Source organism: Saccopteryx bilineata, chromosome 7 (genome assembly GCF_036850765.1).
Source record: "Saccopteryx bilineata isolate mSacBil1 chromosome 7, mSacBil1_pri_phased_curated, whole genome shotgun sequence".
Taxonomy (NCBI): Eukaryota; Metazoa; Chordata; class Mammalia; order Chiroptera; family Emballonuridae; genus Saccopteryx; species Saccopteryx bilineata.
In genome coordinates, this window is record NC_089496.1 from 47657237 (window position 1) to 47670752 (window position 13516).

General features: G+C 50.2%; 1 protein-coding gene across 4 annotated transcripts in view; it reads left to right on the top strand.

Moving 5' to 3' along the window:
* The window catches only part of ADCYAP1R1 (ADCYAP receptor type I), a 58172-nt gene that overhangs the window by 29942 nt on the left and 14714 nt on the right, over window positions 1-13516 (top strand). For 3 of the 4 annotated variants that reach the window (XM_066238866.1, XM_066238868.1, XM_066238869.1), the window contains exons 10-13: window positions 202-355; window positions 739-799; window positions 1300-1369; window positions 6579-6670. In XM_066238866.1, the coding sequence (XP_066094963.1) occupies window positions 202-355; window positions 739-799; window positions 1300-1369; window positions 6579-6670 (377 nt within the window). Of the gene's footprint in view, window positions 1-201; window positions 356-738; window positions 800-1299; window positions 1370-6578; window positions 6671-12127; window positions 12212-13516 lie in introns of all 4 variants that reach the window. The other variant, XM_066238867.1, reaches the window with a different exon arrangement.

The following is a 13516-nucleotide window of genomic DNA, read 5'->3' on the forward strand; positions in this document are numbered from 1 at the left end:
GCGGTTTTACTCCTCGGGTCCAGGAATGCTGCATTTCAGTCCCTGCAGATACGTGAGCCCGAGAGGCCAGAGCGGGAGGGCCCAAGGGATCCTGCCCGGTCCTGCCGGGCTGGACTTCCAGGGCTCTGCGGGGCGGGGCTGGGGGCTCACGTCCCCTCCCACCCCACCCCACCCCGGCTCCCTCTGTCTCTCTCTCGGCAGGTGGAATGCAAGGCCGTGATGGTTTTCTTTCACTACTGCGTTGTGTCCAACTACTTCTGGCTGTTCATCGAGGGCCTGTACCTCTTCACCCTGCTGGTGGAGACCTTCTTCCCCGAGAGAAGATACTTCTACTGGTACACCATTATTGGCTGGGGTAGGTCACTGGCCAGGCTCGAGGCTCACGGCCAGGCGTGTCCTTGGTGCCACCATCAGGGAGTGCCAGGTCAGGGGAGGAGGGACTTCCCCGCCCCCCCACTGATGGCGCGCACCCGCTTCCTGGACTCTTTCTTTCTTGCTTTTCCTGCCCGCAGAAAGCGCACTGCCTGGGGGGTATGCGCAGGAGTCCTCTGGGAGGCACAAGGCGCCCCGCGGTCTGGGGGAGACGTGAACCCCTAGGAGGCCTGAGTCTAAGGGACAGTCAGGGTCCCCAGGGCTCCAGGTCGGAGCCCCCTGTCTGAGTGGGAACAGTATCCTGAGAAGGACGCCGGACCTGTGGGGGTTCCTGTTATCACAGCACTCCTCTTCCTGCTCTTGCAGGGACCCCAACTGTGTGTGTGGCCGTGTGGGCCGTGCTGAGGCTCTACTTCGACGACATCGGGTGAGTGCGAGCCTGAGAGCTGGGGCAGGAGCCCCAGGGAGGGTCTGCCTCGTGGATTCTCCGCGGCTGCCCTGGCTCCACATTAACTCGCCCGAACTGCGCACCGCACCCTGGGCACCCACTATGCCCTGAGCCCGCCACAGTGGAAGGCAGTGAGAACACGCAGGGTTTCAGAGCCCCGCTCTGCTCCTGAGCCCGGAGCCCAGTGTCTGTTTTCCTTTTAGGGAAGGGAGAAAGGGGTTTAAAGATAAGTTGTGCCCCACAGGGGGAATATATGGCCCTTATCCAGGAGACCTTTGGTGATCCTGAGTCTTGGGCTTCCAGCTCTGCTTTGACAGGGAGACGGAGGGAAGGACCGTGGCCCTGGGAGTGCTCCTTCCAGCCGGCCTTCCTCGGGTAGCTGCAGGAAAAGAAGCACCAGCTAGGGGCCAGAGAGAGCCATGGTCCTGCAGGCGTCCTACCCCTGCGCATAATCTCTCTTCTTTCTCTCCGTCTTTCAGCTGCTGGGATATGAATGACAACACGGCTCTGTGGTGGGTGATCAAAGGCCCCGTGATCGGTTCCATAATGGTGAGTGTCCTTGGGACGAGGAGCAGGGAAGAGGTGGTGGATTGGACAGAAAGACAAGGCAGGAGAAGAAATATAGAGGCCAACCTAAACCAACCTTTTTCATGGCCGCATTGTAACCGCAGCACGGATATGCATATTTAGCTATCCTGATAGCATTGTCATTTATATTGTCTCAGTTTTCCTCATCATGAACGATACTACCAGGGACAGTTCAGTGCATAATTTTGAGTGCACGTGGATATTTATTTCGTATAAATCCTTAAAAGTGGAATTGCTGGGTCAATTGTCTACTACACTTATACTATCATCGGTCATTTAAATTTTTACACAGTCTTATGGGGGAAAATGGTTGCTCAGTGCTTTAATGTGCATATTTCTCCATATTGTTAGTTAGTGCCAAAGGGTATTTTTTCCCAGATGTTTATTGACAAGGTGTTTTTATTCTGGTTATTACATTTTACTTACTTATTTTGGCTTATTTTTCTAGCCCACTGGTTGTCTTTCTTACTGTTTGAAGGATGGTAACACTTTATTTGGTATACATGTTGTAAGTGTGTTTCCAAGATGGCCTAACTCTTGTACAGTCCAACCCTCAGACTTTCTCTTCACAAATTCTGAGCCTTGTTTCTTGTTTAAGGAGGACTTTCCAGACCTAAGATAAAAAAAATATGCTTCTTAATTGTTTTGGCACATGTTTGTGGATTGGGTTATTACATGCTTTAATTCAGCTGAAATTTTATCTCCTTGATCTGAAATGATACCTAATTTTAGTTTTTTCCTTAATGGATTAATGTTCTACCCTCTCAATTCTTTTTATTAAATAGCTCATCCTTTCTTCATTATGTTGACATGCCATTGTACCATAAACATTCACTGTATTCTGTTTGGTTCCAGATTTCCTATTCTGTGGTAATAGGAAATTACCTATACCTATAGATTTTCCCATGACCCATACCCCTTGGGCTAGTTACTGTAATATTGTAGCATGCTTTTGTATCTGGTATGCTAATTTCCCCTATTTTATTCTTCAAAATTTTTATTGCTCATTGTTCTTTTTTCAGGTAGATTTCAAATCCCTTTGCAAATTGCAAAAGAAAAAAAAATAAAGAAAGCCTAGTTGAAATTTTTATAGGAATGACATTGAATTGAGGAACTGATTTGGCAGATTCAATTATCCCACCCCACACCCCCTCCCTGCCCATCTACTGTTTTGCTTTCTAAGTTTTCAGTTACTTGTGGTCAACTGTGGTCTGGGAAAATTATTAAATGGAAAATTGCAGAAATACACAATTCGTAAGTCTTAAATAGGAAATTAGAGGCCACGGTGAGGAACGTGATAAAATCTCGCTTTGTCCCATACTGGACCTCCCAGGCGCGAGCCCTCTCTTCGTCCAGTGCAGACCCACTGGAGAGGCTTATGAGCCTGAGAGTCACTTAGCAGCTCTCTTGGTTATCAGATGGATATTTTGAAAGAGAGAGAAAGAGAGAAAGAGAGAGAGAGAGAGAGAGAGAGAGAGCACATTCACATAACTTATACTACAGTGTATTGTTATAGTTGCTCTGTTTTGTTATTAGGTAGTGTTAATCTCTTACTGTGTCTATTATATAAATTAAACTTTATCATATATATATGATATAGTTTAATATATCATAAAATATATATAAAATCATATATATATATATATATATATATATATGATTTGGTACTATCTGTGCAAGCACCCACTGGGGGTCTTGGAAAATATCCCTTGTGAATAAGGAGGGATGCTTGTAACTGATTTTCTTAAAATACTCTCTCCAAGCCTGACCTGTGGTGGTGCAGTAGATAAAGCGTCGACCTGGAATGCTGAGGTTGCCGGTCGACGGTAAAACCCTGGGATTACCCAGTCAAGAAACATATGGGAGTTGATGCTTCCTGCTCCTCCCCTCTTCTCTCTCTCTCTCTTTCTACTCTTTCGCTCCTCTCTAAAATGAATAAATAAAGTCTTTAAAAATTAAAAAAAAAATACTCTCTCAAAAAAAAAAAAATACTGTCTTTCCCTCCAAGAGCATGGAACGAATCTCCATTTATTAGTCTTTCTCATAGAGTCATTTTGTACCATTTTTTAGTTGTCTCGTTAAATTTATCTCCAAGATAAATCCAGATGGTCTATGCTTTTATTGTGTCCAGGATTCATTTTTTCGTTGTATTTTTTGTAGATTACTACTGATAAAGAGGGAAGGTTTTAGTTTAGTTTTATTTTTTTCTTGTCTTTTTTTTTTTTCCTTTAAAAACATTCTTATTAGTTCTCATCCCTTTTCAGTTGTTTCTTCTGGATTTTCTCTAGGTAGAAAATTATATAATCGTTAATTGGAAATAGTTTTTCCTCTTCCTTTCTAATATTTATACCATCGATTCCTTGGTTTTGTTGAAGATGATGTTTGTAATTTGGGGAAACTACTGTTCAATGAATTTAGCAAGGTTTCTATTCCTGACTTGTGTTCGTGTGTATTTTTTTAAAATTGGGAATGGGAGTCACATTTTGGCAAATGTGATCTGGAGACATTTATTGCAGTAACTTATCCTTTAGTAATGGATATTTCTAGTATTTCAATTTTTCTTCGTTATAGACCAGCGGTTCTCAACCTGTGGGTTGCGACCCCGGCGGGAATATGTATTTCTGATGGCTTTAGGCGACCCCTGTGTTTTGGTTGTTCCACCCCCGCCGGGGTTGCGACCCACAGGTTGAGAACCGCTGTTATAGACAGTGCTGCAATGGACATATGTGTGCATATCTTTGAGCATGTGTGGATGTGTCTTTAGAAACCTCCAGGAGTGGGATTTCTGGGACAAAGGCTGTGTACATTTAACATTTTCATGAATATCAAATTGCCCTCCGCTAGCGAGTACAAGAGCACTTATTTCTTGTGTCTTTGCTGATGTAATGATTACCAATTTGCCAATCTTTTGAAGGATGATGGTAGCTTATTGTTTTAATTTGTTTCTATAGCAAATATTAGTGGGTTTTTTTTGCATTCCTCACATGAATCCTTTCTGGCCATGATCTGTTTGTTCTTCTAGTACACCGCTAAAGTCTATGTGCTCCTATTTCGTGTAGCTTTTGCACTGCTCTCTGTAAGTTGTCTGGTTTTAGGCGTATGCCTGCGTGTGCGTCTGTGTTTTGTCGCAGGGTTTTGTTCGTCTCATGGGTGATTTGGGAGCTTTTCTTTCTTTGCTGTTAAACAATGGAGCAGCGTGTAAACCGCATCTTCCTTAGAGGTGTCCGGACGCTGCTCTGCAAAGTGATCCGAGCCTGTGCCTTTTCCTGCATTCCTCTTTGATTCCTTTTACAATTTCTTTTGAGGTCGTTGCTCTGTTCAGGTGTCCTCAATTTGCTTTTGTTAACTTATATTTCCCATTTTGTTTGTTTTTTTTCTCATGGTTTAAAATAATCTATGCATCTGTTGTTTTACCCTTTTTTGCCTTTTTGGAGGGACTCACCCATGCAGTTAGCTGTGATGACTGAGCTTGGTTCCTGGACTGACCAGACACTGGGCAGGTCGTGGAGAGTATGGCCGGCAGACCCGTGCCCTCCTGTGGCTGTTTGCTAGTTCTAGCAGATCTGTGAGAACAAACAGATGATCCCAACAAGACCTAATGTCGAAGTTAATTTTATTTATTTATTTATTTATTTATTTATTTATTTGTATTTTTCTAAAGCTGGAAACGGGGAGAGACAGTCAGACAGACTCCCGCATGCGCCTGACCGGGATCCACCCGGCACGCCCACCAGGGGCGACGCTCTGCCCACCAGGGGGCGATGCTCTGCCCCTCTGGGGCGTCGCTCTGCTGCGACCAGAGCCACTCTAGCGCCTGGGGCAGAGGCCAAGGAGCCATCCCCAGCGCCTGGGCCATCTTTGCTCCAATGGAGCCTTGGCTGCGGGAGGGGAAGAGAGAGACAGAGAGGAAGGCGCAGCGGAGGGGTGGAGAAGCAAATGGGCGCTTCTCCTGTGTGCCCTGGCTGGGAATCGAACCCGGGTCCTCCGCACGCTAGGCCGACGCTCTACCGCTGAGCCAACCAGCCAGGGCCCCCTCGTTTCTTAATAATGATTTTTTTTTTCCAGAGACAGAGAGACAGAGTCAGAGAGGGATAGACAGGGACAGACAGACAAGAACGGAGAGATGAGAAGCATCAATCATTAGTTTTTTGTTGCACATTGCGACACCTTAGCTGTTCATTGATTGCCTTCTCATGTGTGTCTTGACTGCAGGCCTTCAGCAGACTGAGTAACCCCTTGCTCGAGCCAGCGACCTTGGGTCCAAGCTGGTGAGCTTTTGCTCAAACCAGATGAGCCCGTGCTCAAGCTGACGACCTCGGGATCTCAAACCTGGGTCCTCCGCATCCCAGTCCTACACTCTATCCACTGCGCCTGACCACCGCCTGGTCAGGCAATAATGAATTTTTTATCTTTATGAATTCTCTCCTTGTATAAGTTAAATTTGTGGTACTCTTTCCCTAGTTTTTTATTTGAATGCTTAAATATTTTTATCTTCAGCATGTGATTATTTTTTCGTAAGGAAGCGTCAGGCTCTCCGTGTTTTTCTCAGAGCGCTGCCTCGGCTGTATCCAGAAGATGGCGCTGTGCAGTCCCCTCGTGCGGGGTGTCTCCTCGCTATTTATTTGTCCGCCTCTTTCCTCCCTTCTCGTTCTACGCCAGCGTCTCACTTGGTTTTAGAGAGCTTTTGACCCTGATCTTTATCTGAAGGTAAATGCCGCTTCTACTATTCCCAGACAGGCTCTTAATTAATAATGCGTGTGGTTGTCCATCTTCAGTGCCTCTGAACTTGGAGTTCCCCCAGAGGGCAGCTCTCACCTCTGCGGTATCCTCTTCGCTATCTGTGTGGCTCTGGAAGTTTTCCATCACCCTGACCCTGCTTGCTCTCTCTTTCTTCCAGAAATTGCTCACTTTCCTGGCTCGCTCATGACCACCCTTCCCGTTTCTCAGTACTCCCATGGAACTATTTCCCCCCTTCCCTCTCTCCCGTCATCGCAGCCACGGGAGCCAGCGTTCTCACGCCGCCGCTTTGGGTTATGAGACTAGATGGGATCGCGAGGAGATCGGGGAGAGGGGGCGGTGTTGGGGGGGGGAATGACAGTCCATGCAGAGGCAAGGGCAGGGGGAGTCTCGGCTCAGAACCATCTCCGTCTGCCTTTCCTTTGCTCCCCAGGTGAACTTCGGGCTCTTTGTCGGCATCATCGTCATCCTGGTGCAGAAACTCCAGTCTCCGGACATGGGAGGCAACGAGTCCAGCATCTACTTGTAAGTACCACCGTGTGAATGTCGGAGCGACTTCCCACAGCGGGGAGGGCCCTGCACTCAGGTCGAGGGAGGAGGAGAGGTTTGGGTTTTGCTGACAGAGTAACCCAGCGTGGGCTTTTTTGCAAGATTTATTTCTGATTAAAGTGCCTTTAAAATCTAGTTGCCCATCTGGACTCAGCCAACCCAGGAGCTCCTAATTCATATGGCTCTTCTTATATAGAAGGGAAAAGAGAGACAAGCAGAGACTGGCAGATGTTATATCCCCCCGGGGAAATGCAAGATGGGAAATTGCCAGGTTCCCTAAGGGAGTCAGCGTCTCAGTTGGTTTAGAAGCCGGATTTCCTTTAGGTAGGGGGTCCTGGTTCTTTGAGAAGCTCATGAATGCCACTGGTTGCCTGCTGCTGCCATCCCCACCCAGTGTGTACAGGTCGCTTCAGCCTTCGCCAGTGAGGCACGTGGGCATTCTTGCCGGACTGAGTGTTGGAAGGGGGGATTCTTTTTCTTCTCCTCTCCTCAGGGCAGCTCTGCTTCTGGGTCTGGTCCTCCTCCTAAAACTCCCTCTTCCCCGAGCCAAGGGACCTCCACTGTGTTTTGGACTGATGGGGTGTGCAGGCAGCCCCTTACCGTCTGGTGGAGCATTTTTGTCACTTCCCCTGCCCTTTGGATTGCTTCCAAAGGTGATTTTGTAGTCGTGGCTCTAGCAGCTCTCCCCGCTGGCTCTGTCTTCCCCCTCTGCCGGCCCTCAGCCCGTTCTGAGTCCCACCACCTCCCATCTGCCTCTCTCTGCTTCAGGATCGGAAGTCCGACCCGCTAGTTCTGTGGGGTAAGGGGACACCAGTGCTGGGGAAGAAGGTCAGTTCCCTGAGGTTGGCTGGAGGGGCCAGACGGATGCATAGAATCGGGGACAGTCTCTGGGGTCCGTCCACGGGCACCGTATAAGCCGTATGTGTTACTGCCTCAGTTTTTTAAAGAAGAGAGCAGGTTAGAAAGAGCTGAAGTAGTCCAATGGCATTGGGGGGGGGGGGCTTTGTCCAGCCTTCATCCGAGGCCCAGCATGGGGCTCAGAACTTGAATAGTTTCCCAGTGGACAAGTGGGGTGGCAGAGAGTCCCAGCAGAGGGTTCCCCCCAACCATTCACATACAGAGGGAGAGAGAGAGAGAGAGAGAGAGAGAGAGAGAGAGAGAGAGGAACTGCTCAGCGACCCACCTTAGGCACCTCCCTAAGACTCCCTGGGGCTTCCCGTGGTCCTTGGTCTGTCCGTTTGGCCCAAGCAACGCCCCTGTGGAAGCGCAGCCCCTGGGGGCGGGGGACCAGCCCATGGCCTGGCTGGGGAAGTTTGTTTTTTTCTGCATAAAGGATGATTCTGTTATATTGGGAAAGACCCCCCCCCCTTGTGTGTTATCCATGTCCTGTGTCTTTTCATTTTTCCATACTTTTGTAACCCATGCTTGTATCTGTCTGCTAATGTAAGTAAAAAATGACTCATCCATACTCAGTCACTAAGTCTCTGAGTGAGTCCCTGCACTGGGGGACCAGTGGGACCTGTTCTCTGCAACTGACTAATTAATTGCCTGAGAGAGGTCGTTCCTGCCGTCAGTCAGCCCAAGGACCCACCCCACAGGGCCCTGCCGTTCTCCTCACCTCCCTGTCCAGCATCAGAAGCTGCGTCCTGGTGTCTGGCCCCCGTTTCTCCTGCTCCGGGGTGCACTGGCTCCCAATATCAGGTATCTCGGATAGGGGGAGCCAGTGCGCCCTGTCTCCCCTCTGAGCTCTCGCAGCCTTGGTCACCTGCCTCTGTTTCTTCTTCCGAGCTCCTGGGACCTCTTCTCTGGGGGTTCTTCCAGCTTCCCCTCACTCTGTGCAGGGACACCGGCCTCTTCTCTGGGGGTTCTTCCAGCTTCCCCTCACTCCGACTGTGCAGGGACACACAAGGGCTCAGCCGCAGCCTAACTAAGCACATTCTGCTGATGCCAGAACACACTTCAGCTCAGACATCCTGCCCCAGGCAGCAAGCACCACCGGGGTCTGCCAGGAGAAAAGTGTGGGGCCAGGGCGTTGAAGCTGTCACAGGCTTGGAGCTGTGGAGCCCGACCAGCCTTCCTAATGCGTAGATGAGAACCATCTGTAACTAGCACGTCGTTTGCCCAGGTGTGCTCCGGAGACATTGCAAGGTTAGGTCCCTAGCACTGCAGTACAATGACAATCGCAATAAAGCGAGTCACACAAATGCCTTGGTTTCCCAGGGCATAAAGAAGTTAGGCTGACGCTATAGTGCAGTCTGTTCGATGTGCAATAGCATTACGCCTAAAGCAACCATGTAGATAGATACCTTAATTAAAAAACGCTTTATTGCTAGAAAATGCTAACCATCATCTGAGCCTTCAGCGGGTCCGGATCTTCTTGCTGGTAGAAGGTCGTGCCTCCGTGCTGATGGCAGCTGACTGATTCGGGGGGCGGTTGCTACAGGTCGGAGGGGCGGTGGCAATTTCTTAGAATAGGACAGCGGTGAAGTTCGCCACACCGATCGACTCTTTCTTTTACGAATGATTTCTCTGTAGCAGGTGACCCTGTTTGATAGCGTTTTTTACTCACCATAGAACTTCTTTCAAAGCCGGAGTCAGTCCTCTTAAGTCCTGCTGCTGCTTTGTCAGCTAAGCTTTGGTCACATTCTTAGTCCTTTGCTGTCGTTTCAACAGTCCTCACAGCATCTTCCCCAGGAGTAGATTGCATCTCAAGAAGCCGCTTTCTTTGCTCATCCGTGAGGAGCCACGCCTCCTCCGTTCAAGAGCAGTCACGAGGGCGCAGCAACTCGGTCCGTCTGCGGGCTCCACTTCTGATTCTGGTTGTCTTGCTGTTCTGTTCCCACCACCTCTGAAGTTATGTCCTCCCCCGAAGTCTCGAACCCCTCCCTCAAAGGCATCCACGAGGGTTGGAATGAACCTTCCCCTAAACTCCTGTTAATGTTGATATTTTGACCTTTTCCCGTGACGCGCTGATGTTCGCAATGGCATCTAGGATGGTGAATCTCTCCCAGAGAGTTTTCTGTTGATGTTGCCCGTATCCATCAGAGGATCACTGTGTATGGGTGGCAGCTATTGCTTTATGACATTGATTTCTTAAATTATGAAACTTGAAAGTCAAAATCACTGCTAGCTCCACGGGCTGCAGAATGGATGTTGTGTTGGCAGGTGTGAACACGACGTTAATCTCATTGTACATCTCCATCAGAGCTCTTGCTCCAATGTGACCAGGGGCACTGTCAGTGAGCAGTAATATTTTCAAAGAAAATTTTTTTCCCCCCTCAGCAGTCAGTCTCAACAGTGGGCTTAAAATATTCAGTAAAAAAAAATATATTATAAACAGGTTTTGTTTATAATAGGTTTTGTTTGTCATCTAGGTTTTGTTTTTCTGTTTGTAGAGCACAGGCAGAGTAGATTCAACAAAATTCTTAAGGGGCCTGGGATTTTCAGGATGGCAAATGAGCACTGGTTGCAACTTAAAGTCACCTGCTGCATTAGCCCCTCGCAAGGGAGTCAGCCTGTCCTTTGAAGCCTCAAAGCCAGGCGCTGACTTTTTCCTCTCTAGCTATGAAAGTCCTAGACGGCATCTTCTTCCAGTATTACCTGTTTCTTCTACACTGAAACTCTGTTGGAGAGGGAGCCACCTTCTCTAATCATCTCGCGGGAACCTCTGAGAACCTGCTGGGGCCTCTCCATCAGCACCTGCTGCTGTGCCTTGCACTTGGCTGTCATGGAGACGGCGTCTTCCCTCCAACCTCAGGAACCTCTGATGGCTTCCACCTCGGCGGCTTCCTCCCCTCTCTCAGCCTTCATGGAATGGGAGAGAGTCAGGGCCTTGCTCTGACTAGGGCTTGGCTCAGGGGGGTGTGGCTGGTTCCATCTCTCCGGACCACTAAAACTTTCTCCACATCAGCAGTAAGACAGTTACGTTTTCTTATCATTCGTGTGTTCACTGGAGCAGCACTTTTAATTTCCTTCGAGAACTCGCTCTTTGTGTTTGTAACCTGGCCGTTTGGCATAAGAGGTCTGGCTCTTGGCCTGTCTCGGCTTTCGATATGCCTTTCTCTCTTAATCATTTCTAACTTCTGATTTAAAGTGAGAAATGTGTCACTCTTCCTTTCATTTGAACACTTAGAGGCCATTGTAGGGTTATTAATTGGCCAAATTGCAATATTGTTGTGTCTCGGGGAGTAGGGGAGCTGGGGGGGGGGGAGAGAGAGAGAGAGAGAGAGAGAGAGACTGGGGAAGAGGCAGTGGCTGGAGCAGTCAGAACACACACAACATTGTCTCATACGGGTGTGGTTTGTGGCGTCCCACACAATTACAATAGTAACACCAGAGATCACTGATCGCAGACCACCATAACAAATATAATGATAATGACAAAGTTAGAAATCTTGCGAGAATTACCAAAATGTGACAGAGACACAAAGTGAACAAATGCTGTTGGAAAAATGGTAAGGATAGACTTCCTCCACACAGGGTTGCTACAAGCTGTCAGTTTATTTAGAAACAAAATGGTCTATCTGCGAAGTGCCGTAAAGGGAGGAGGTGTGCCTGTACTTTTAAGCTCAAACATTGGAAGAACCAGCCAATTGGTTTGCTTCTATTGTGTAAAAAAAAAAAAAAAAATCCCCTTACAATCTCAGCAAATCCTTTTTATAGAGAGAGTGAAACGTGTATTCATCTTAAGCCCCAAAGATTAAACACTCTGACGGATGTGGTCTGCAAACTCGGGGGTGGGGGGGTGAGGGGGTGAGGGGGTGGGGGGGCAGCGCAGGACAAGGGATTAGCTTGATCCTATTAAGTTCGGCAGCTTGTTTGGGTGTTCCCAGGGACAGGGAGACCTGGCTGGCGCCAGTGAGGGGTAAACAAGGTGACAGGGCTGCTAAGCATTTAGAGCGCTGAGAAACACCTGCAACTCAGACCATGCTCAGCTAATGCTCGAGAACACCCGGAGCATCCGGCGAGATAGGTAGAGAAAATGCGTGTATGCAAACTGTCCCCTGTTTCCCCGCGGAGGGGACGAGTGGTCAGTCGAGTGTAGCGAACCCAGTAGGAAGGAGTGAAGGCGTGGCTGCTACATGGCGGGCAGGACTCAAGCTTTATTTACACCGCCATTCCTGTCCTCAGGCAATTTCCAGGCGAGAAGAGGGTGTTAGGCAAGTCTATAAACAAGGCTTCCTGGAAGAAGAGGCCCCAGCGGGCTGCAGCCTTGTATGAGATGGCCCACTTGGAGGGCGTTGAGCAGAAAGGTGCCTGCTGTGGGGGAGGGGACGGCACGGGGGGGGGGGGGGGATTGGAAAGGGCGGGACATGGTGGGAGAGGATTTTAGGGCGGTGCCCCAAGTCCCCTTGGGCCACCAGAATGATGTGTTGGGCTGAGAAGCCCTTCAGATCTACCAACAGCTTTTTGGTTTTTTTCCTCTATTTCCAGAACAAATTTAAGCCTGGGAGTCCCCAAGAAAGCCCGAGAGGACCCCCTGCCTGTGCCCTCAGACCAGCATTCACTCCCTTTCCTGTAGGTTGGTTCCAGCCGCTCAGATGATAAGGGTTTGTCCGCCTCTGCAGGACCAGTGGGGGCTGGGCGGTGGCACTGAGCCGCTCACACGCTCTCACACGCTCTCACACGCTCGCGCCTGACGCTCCTGCTACGAGCATCTGGGGTCAGGGCATGGGCATGGAGCGTGGGCACGTGCTCAGGCTCGAACTGGCCTTGGCCTTGGGCAGGGGCTAGGGTTCAGCCCGGGGCTGGGGTCAGGGTTAGCCTGCCTTTGCCTCTGCAGGAAGCCAGCTGGCTCCACGGGGACCGGGGAGGCTCCGGGGCAGACAAAGCGTATGCTGGGAGCATCTCAGGCTCCCTGTAGCAGCTGGCTGTATGCCCAGCAGTCTTCCCACTGCAAGGGGGGCATTGGAGGCTGCCTCTGGGGACTGGCGTGAGGGAGGGGAGCCCCATCTGTGTCCCCCGTAGGGACTGCACAGAGGGGGTACAGGAGGGAGAAGAGAGCAGGCTCTGGGAGGTAGCTGGCTCAGCAGGGCTGGAATGTCCCCGGGGTCAGAGGACGACACTCATCCCGGAAGACGGGCTTCTCCGTGGCTAGGTGGGAGTGCAGCCAGCAAGCTGTCAGCCCGGGGACCCAGCCACCTTCTAAGGCCTCCGGTGCACGTGGGGCTGCATCATCCACCTTTGAGGCAGCCCCCCCCCCACTGTCTAGGAGCTCTGGTTATGGATCAGCTGCAGGGAATGGTTACCCACAATGTGCAGATAGACAAACTTAGGCCCAGAGAGGGAAAATGGTACCACCCAAGATCACCCAGCAAGTCAGTGGCCAATCAGAGACTTGAGTTCAGAAGCCCCGCCCCCCAGGCTGGGCAGGGACACAGAGGACTGGCTTCTCTATACTGATGGGGTTGGGCAGGGAAGCCAAGATCTGCTGAGCGGGGGGCTTCTGGCTGGGGTACCGGTGTGGTGTGGAGTGCCTCCCTGGGGACTGGGTAGAGTTTTGGGGGTTCGCAGCATCTTAAGCATCAGGAGGGACCTTACGCAGGATGTTCAGCTCAGATCACGGCATTCTGTGGGCCTGCCATGTCCAAGGCTATGCTGATCACTAGGATCGGGGGAATACAGGGCTGCTGCCCACCCCGGTCTCCCTGCAGGGGTCTCTGTCTGGCATCCTGCCAGGTGCTTCCTAGGGCGACAGCAGGCTGCCCTGCACACTGCAGGCACCATAGCATTCGTGGAGTTTCGCCTGAGACCAAAGCAGGGGCCCAAGAAACCAGGCGTGCATCCCTGGCTTCTGGGTGGAAGGGCCAAGGCCTGGACATG